Source organism: Oncorhynchus keta, chromosome 9 (assembly GCF_023373465.1).
Source record: "Oncorhynchus keta strain PuntledgeMale-10-30-2019 chromosome 9, Oket_V2, whole genome shotgun sequence".
NCBI classification, from domain to species: Eukaryota; Metazoa; Chordata; class Actinopteri; order Salmoniformes; family Salmonidae; genus Oncorhynchus; species Oncorhynchus keta.
This window is the reverse complement of record NC_068429.1, coordinates 34,906,776-34,914,437: the sequence shown is the minus strand read 5'-3', so window position 1 is coordinate 34,914,437 and position 7,662 is coordinate 34,906,776. Positions and strand designations below refer to the sequence as shown.

General features: G+C 39.7%; 1 protein-coding gene across 1 annotated transcript; it reads left to right on the top strand.

The window, feature by feature from the left end:
• Positions 1–5,901: 5,901 nt before the first annotated feature.
• Positions 5,902–7,135, top strand: LOC118387606 (C-C motif chemokine 19-like). Its single transcript, XM_035776140.2, has 4 exons — positions 5,902–6,070; positions 6,321–6,441; positions 6,570–6,694; positions 6,842–7,135. The coding sequence occupies exons 1-4, from the start codon at positions 6,010–6,012 to the stop codon at positions 6,856–6,858; spliced, it is 324 nt and encodes a 107-aa protein (XP_035632033.1). The 5' UTR covers positions 5,902–6,009; the 3' UTR covers positions 6,859–7,135.
• Positions 7,136–7,662: the final 527 nt, after the last annotated feature.

Below are 7,662 nucleotides of genomic sequence, written 5' to 3'. Positions count from 1 at the left end.
TACATTTCTCAGCTCTAGTCTACAATGCATGAAACTGAAGGGATGTAATTTGAGCTCAGGTTGAATTTGCCCCAATGCAATAGAGCTCCCTTGCTCAAGCTGTCTAAGTGAATGATTGATGTCTACTTCTCATGGCGGATGGTAGTGGGTACTATATTTATGCCAATCTGAGTCATGCCTTGTTATAAGTGTTGGTGAGTTGATAGGTTCAGTTGCCATAGATTTTTTTCGTTACAAATACTTTTGTTTAATATAACCAATGAACTAAATTGATCTTATTGTGAAACTCAAATTAAATAGTTTGTACATTTATGAAAGTGTTTGTCCCGCTTTAAATTGTTTAGCTTATACTGTGTTCATAAATCCTTCAGAAGCACTATATGTGTTACAAAGCATCCATAACAGTATGTCATGCTTTATAAAGGGTTCACAATGTGACATGTTTTGATGAAGGATTGCATACACTCTAAAGTAAGGTCACATTACACCTAATCTCATTCCAGACACTATCGGCCAAATGTGTGGAAGGTCTGGTGTACCAACGCATCACACTTGGCCTTCATTAGTTAGGTTTCAAATCAAATAAATAGTGGAAATGGCCAGGGTTTAGCCATCATTTTGATGACTTACTTTACTCTGTAAGGTCACTCCTGTAGAATTCTCTGGTCACTCCCACTAAGGCCAACTCTGAATGATTGATATCCCAGGCTTATACATTGGGGCAAAAAAGTATTTTCCACCATAATTTTCAAATAAATTCATTAAAAATCCTACAATGTGATTTTCTAGATTTTTTTTCTAATTTTGTCTGTCATAGTTGAAGTGTACCTATGATGAAAATTACAGGCCTCTCTCATCTTTTTAAGTGGGAGAACTTTCACAATTGGTGGCTGACTAAATACTTTTTTGCCCCACTGTATTTCTTGTGCAATAACCTGAGGATGACATTACACCAAGAAACACTTTCCTTGATGAAAGCCCCCAACCTAAAGAAATAGAAAATGTCTTTCTTCTGGAACCAAGTTACATGTTCCACAGTTCACAACACGCACACAAAAACTAGCCATATCGTGGGGTGCTGGGCCCAATCAGGTCTTAGACACATTCATCCACTTCCCCACTGAAAGATCACCTACAGAATGTTGTCACCATTGTAGCAGGCTGTAATCAAGCCCTGGTCTCAAGCATGGGAACAGAAGAGGAATACCTGGTGCAGTCATCTCAGGTTGGACACCAAGTCATCTTGGTTCTGACACACACACACACACACACACAAACGCATTTAAATACCTCCCACACCCTACAGTAACCTGTGGATCACGAGAGAACCTTCATAAATCAGCAGAATGTTAATAACCTATTTATTGACTCTGTGTAGTGTCCTGTACTACTTAGTTTGAATTGAGAGACCTTCGGTCATTCACGACGCAGTACTTAATTTAAAGATATACCCCTATGGCCATTTATAACACATACATTAATGCCTTGTATCATATGATGCTGTTCTGACTATAAAGTCGGACACCTTTGGTCATAACACATACAAAAAGGTTTAATGGTGTACACACATGTATTTACACAAATCATAGATACAAGCTAAAACACATAAACAAAGACATGTTTAAACCATACATTTCCTTTAATTTGTTTTTTTTCTTAAACAATACAAATAAATACATTAGGTTTCAAAAAGTCCAGCAATGCAATTACATTGAATATTACACAGAGCTGTGAATAGAGTATCTTTACCCTGAGCTGGCGGACAAATGGTTATTGGTCTGCTGGAGGTACTGCATGTTGGTTCCAACCTTAAAAGTAACAACAAAGAAAGTTAACAGGTCTGTTAGGAAATGCCTTTTGTCACACCATCTGGATAAGGGCATTTCTGTGGTGTGCTAGAAACTCTAAATGGGGAGATGAGAAACTCCATTAGATTCATATGATTATATTCCTCTTTCCTTTACAAATTTAATGACGTGACTATGAGACGTAGCCTCATCTAAGGGGGATTTTATTTAGCTGAGCCTGCTAGCTAGCTTAATTTTGGCTAGCTCGCAATTGCTCTGAAGTCACCGAAATTGTTAGAAATAACGATTGAGGTAAGTACAGTATGTAATCTAACTCAAACTAATTTAAATGACAATAAATAAAGGTTAAGTTACTTGTTTTTCGCTGTCCTGTGGCACCACAAGTGGGCATTTAATCAGCAACACTAAAAAAGTACTTCTGGGTCACAGAATTTCAGAAATGTTCTAAATAAAAGTCCCCAACAAATAGTAGAAAACTGTCAATAACCTGTATTCATGATATATGAAAATAATTGTCTAAACATGAACAATAATTCATGTGTTCATATTTAAGGGACATTTGCATTGAATGTGGGTTTAAAAAACATTTTCCAAGATCACATTATTGCCCCCAATTCAAATGGCTTATAGCCGGTAGCTGTGCATGGGTAAAATCACTGTCTGTGGAATACATATTGGCTTATAGCCGGTAGCTGTGCATGCATTCGTTCATACGCCACGTGATATACAATAAGGCCGTGACAGTATAAAGACAACAGTCACACTGTGGCGGAACATATTAAACTACATCACAAAACCAGAGAGAAACATCTGCCCGGGAATATTGTAGGGAATACTCAGTAAGGTGTGTAGTATATATGGTGTAATGTCATGGGGCTCTGAATAATACGGACTGTTGCTGGCCTTTTACTCCACCCATTCCATTGGCCACAAAGCAAATCACTGAATATGGAATACATAACCATCACGTGACTTACTGCTAGCTTGCCTCCCAATCTGGCTGTACCATCACGGCCATCTAATCATCCCCTGCTTCCAATTGGCTCATTCATCTCCCCTGTAACTATTCTCCAGGTCATTGCTGTAAATGAGAATGTGTTCTCAGTCAACTTACTTGGCAAAATAAGAGTTAAAATCCAATGTTTTTCTACTAAAAAAGTCTGAAAAAAGGTGAAAATAGAAACAGATTTTACAAGGCCTTAACTTGTGTTTTTTTGCTGTGCATGACTGCACTTTAGAGTGTGCATTTTTGGAGAGGTTGAAGTCAGGTCCAATATTGTCTGCACCCAAAAGGGAAAGAGGTTGGGCCATCCTAGAAATGTTTGAGTAATATGATATAATATATACAATTTAGAAGCTTTAATCAAAAGGGACTTACAGTCATGCATCAATATATTTTTAAGTATGGGTGGTCCTGGGACTCAAACCCACTATCCGAGCGTTGCAATGTTCTACCAAGATGCATGACAGGGTAATAAATGCTTTTTGAAGCCTCAATTTAATATGATTTATAAGGCCTTTAAAGCACAGGTTTATGTCACATTTGACATGGGTGGTTATGCCACATTTATGAACCCTTTACAAAGCATGACATATGGTTAAAGATGATTTGTAACACAATTATGTAGTCTTTAGGAAGGCTTTATGAAGCCTTTATGAGCTGCACTTCATTTAAAGCAGGACCGAAGTTGGTCTGTCAGTCACACTAGTCATTGCTAGTCGCAAACTGGTAAGTCACAGTCATGACAACAGAACAGCTCTGCTCAAGGAAGTTAGGCTTGAAATGTGTTGCTAATTGAGATATGAAACGAGGTCCAATTTTTAAAAAACAGAACAAAGGGAAGCTGAAAAATAGTTTTTCCACATTTTTGGCACTCCCACCTGAAGAGAGGAGTCCATGTACAGCCCATTTCCATAGCTTGGGTCAGGCTGTGAGGTAGGAGTTGATACATTCTGTCGATTCAAGGTTACATCAGCAGTTTCCATGGCTCTGTGAGAGGGTGGGAATCCCCTGCTGACTGCCTGACGAATTTCTGGGAATTGTAGCCATTGACCCCTAGTCAGGGTGACACTTGCCATAGGGTCAAGCAGCCTTATCTCTGATTTTTGCAGAGTGAACTTGGGGCTTTCCACAACTCCCTGGCTCTCCTTTACCACCCAGTAGAAGATTAACATTATAATCATGTACAAATATGCAGTGCCACTACCACAGCCTTTCCTTGAACAGGTTCATTTCTAAAGATTACATGACTAACACTGTCAGAGTATAAAGGAATAGCTGTGCGAAATAAGTGTGCAATATACATTGTTAAACAGTCTCGTACTGCTTATTTTAGAAGCTAGGATTGTTTTCTTATGACATTGCTTTCTTGTGAAAAGAGGTGTATATAGCGGGTCATTGTTGGTCTTATGTTATCTGTCAGGGATCCCTGTGGAATGACTTCCCAAAAACCAAGTATTCTTGGAACTGTTACAATGAATTTCTGCTTGGCTTCTGGCCAAAAACAAGACATACCATTTACACATACAACCCTCTTAGTACTGGCTAATTGTTTGTTGACTGGACAACTACATAACTCTGTAGTGACAGTGGCATCGGCAGGCCAGCTCCAACTTTACGGTTGACATGAGGCGAGCATGGGGCAAATTACTCACCTACGGATGACCACCCCAGTCTATTAGGATTTGACTGCTGCGAGGGGTTGTTAATTGTTAAGGTACTAAACATTCATGGCCTATGAAACAGGAGAACATGAGAACAGTCATTGGCAACTTCATCCTCCATTTGGCATCATCATCAGGTCCAGCCGTTGGTAATTTCATGTCTCTGTCACAGCAGAACAAAACACTGACTGACATTCCCCTTGCCGGCACTGGAGGACTGCCATCTATTGTGCCATGCCTTACTTACCTGCATATCCTGTATCTTTCATGCCAGTACATTATCAAGGGCTCTCTTTCCCGGAATAGACTTACCCAACAAAGATCCCAGCATAGATCTGGCAGATGTTGAATAGAGTTATGTGAAACTGGTAAGAATTGATGTGGTGTTTATGTGACATGACACTTTGAAGAGACTTCACAGTGTTTAGATGATCATTCCTAATAACCGATCTGAACAAATTTTTACGAGGAACAAGTTTGAACGAGTAAGTTTATTAGGACTCTGATGGGTTTAGCTATGTGTCAGATAACAAAATGGGAAAACGGCAGTGCCAGTCCTATGTTCTGCAGCTTATTTTGTTACGAGCGACTGGCCCATTTTGTGTGCAGAGATATTCTAAACAACGTAAGAGATTTAACGATAAGTACTTAGTATTGAGAAGCCATATTGTGTACCCTTTTGATAAAACACAGTGGGAAAAGAGTTGTTCTAATCACTGGGTTTTGAAGGAGAAGGCTGCCTCTCTCTGGCTTGATTCATCGTAGAGACTGGGTGGCATATAATAGCAAAACGAGCTGGAAGGGATACACATTTAGCTTAACGCAGGATCAAAGTAAACACTAAGCCTCTGTCTCTCTTCATGCCTCATCAGTCTTCATAAGCGTTTCAGCCTAGACCTGACACAGGGTTAGTAAGACAACCGCTGGAATGTACATTTAATGCTACGGTGCATTTGAGAAGGTTCCACACAATTCATATCTGGGAGACAGACAGGTAAGGGCAGACGGACACATCATAGAGGTAGCCTGCCTCAGACATGTGTGTCCCCTCTGTCACACAGTAAAACACAAACATAAAAGAAAGAGTACTGACTTACAGTAACAGCCCCCCTCTTACATACATACAAACAACCACAAACCAACACACGTTGACACAAGCCACACACATTGACACACAGCCACACACAGGCTTGTGGCCATCCTCTATTATCAGTTCTCACAGGATACTTATCTCCCCATCAACGGTGAAAATGATTTACAGACATTGCTGCCTGGAGGCGTAACTGCAATGAAAGTATTCTTAATCTCAGAAGAATGCACTGGCAGAGCCTCTATTTAGTTTTCTTTAAAAAGGTGAGAGGTCAAGGGGCGTACTGAGCTGAAGCATGGTTTACGGGAAATGGGTGCGTGACTTGAGAACAGTGAAAGTGAAAGGAGTTCTACGGTGAGGATATATATATAAAGCTGTGCCTGAACCACAGTAGTCCATTGATCTGCAGATCCTTGTCTAACGCATTACTAGCACAACTGAGACAGGATGTCATTACGGGTGGCTGCACTTCTTCTGTTGGCATCTGTCCTCTGGAGCCATGTAGCAGGTGAGATCCTCTTATTTTCTACTGCAGAGTTGCTGTTATTACTACTTTTGCTGCAAGTTGCCGTCATAGTAACTACTCTAACAACGTCTTAGTAACATGATGCTGTGCCTTGATCACTAGTTGTTATCATCATCTGTGGAACTGTAAACCCGCTCTTCATTTAATTTGACTAGAACAGTATACGCACACAGAAGGGATACACAGAGGGTATCATCTAACCTGCTGTGTGTTTGTGTGTGTGTCCCTTCAGCAAGCACAGATCAGGCTTTAGACTGCTGCTTGACAACGACCGATACCAAGCTTCCCCACAGAGTGGTGAAGTCATACAGTATCCAGACAGTCAGTGGAGGATGTCGGATAGCTGCCACTGTGTAAGCAACATTATACCTTCTACAGACTGAATTGAACCCATTCACCCTAACCACAAGTGAATCTTTTCTGCCTGTGTGTGACTGCATTGTTGCAATGTGTCTGATCTGCCATTTACTTCTGACAACAGGCTTGTCACGAAGAAGAACCTTAGACTGTGTGCTCCTCCTGCCACCAAGAAGAACTGGGTGGCCAAACTCATCAAGCAACTGAAGAGGAAATCGCATAAGGGAAAGGACAGAAAAGGGAAGAATGGTGAGCTTCTATGTAAAACTATGATGCAATTCAATTAACAATTCTATTAAGGATACAAATAGTCAGTAATGGGGCTCATCTATATTCTTCCTTTAAGAGTGAGGTTTCCCAACCGGCCTCTGTATTAACATGTTGATTTCTCATCAGGCAAGAGAAGACACTGAAAGGCTGTGGGTGATCCTTAAACCTCGGAGCTCCAGTATACGTCCTTTGAGAAGAGTCAATATTTCAAATATTTTGTGAATGGGACTGAAAGTTAGTTCTCATTTTAAGGTGGACGCCACTGTGATACCGTTGAATTATTTTTGACCAACACTCTTGTCACGTGTTGTGTATTGGAGAACGTCATTGTCAAAATGTTGCTCACAGTTACTATAAGCTTGATTTTATATTGTATAACTCATTTAATGTAAATAAATAAGTGTTTATTTTTTTAAGAAACATTGCATTTTTCATCTTGGTATCAATGATTTAATAATTTCATTCAGTCAAATCCCTGGTCTTATATTATTGGGAATAGGTTAAATTTCCAAGTTATCAAATCAAATCAAATGTTATTTGTCACATACACATGGTTAGCAGATGTTATTGCGAGTGTAGAGAAATGCTTGTGCTTCTAGTTCTGACAGTGCAGCAATATATAACATGTAATCTAACAATTCCACAACACACAAAAGTTAAGGAATGGAATAAGTAACATATGCATGTAAATATATGCATGAGCAATGACAGAGTGGCATAGGCAAGATGCAATAGATGGTATAAAATACAGTATGTACATATGAGATGAGTAATGCAGATATGTAAACATTATTGAAGTGGCATTATGAAAGTGACTAGAGATACATTTATTAAAATGGCCAATGATTTCAAGTCTGTATGTAGGCAGCAGCCTCTCTGTGTTTGTGACGGCTGTATAAGTCTGATGGCCTTGAGGTAGAATCTGTTTTTCAGTCTCTCGGTCCCAC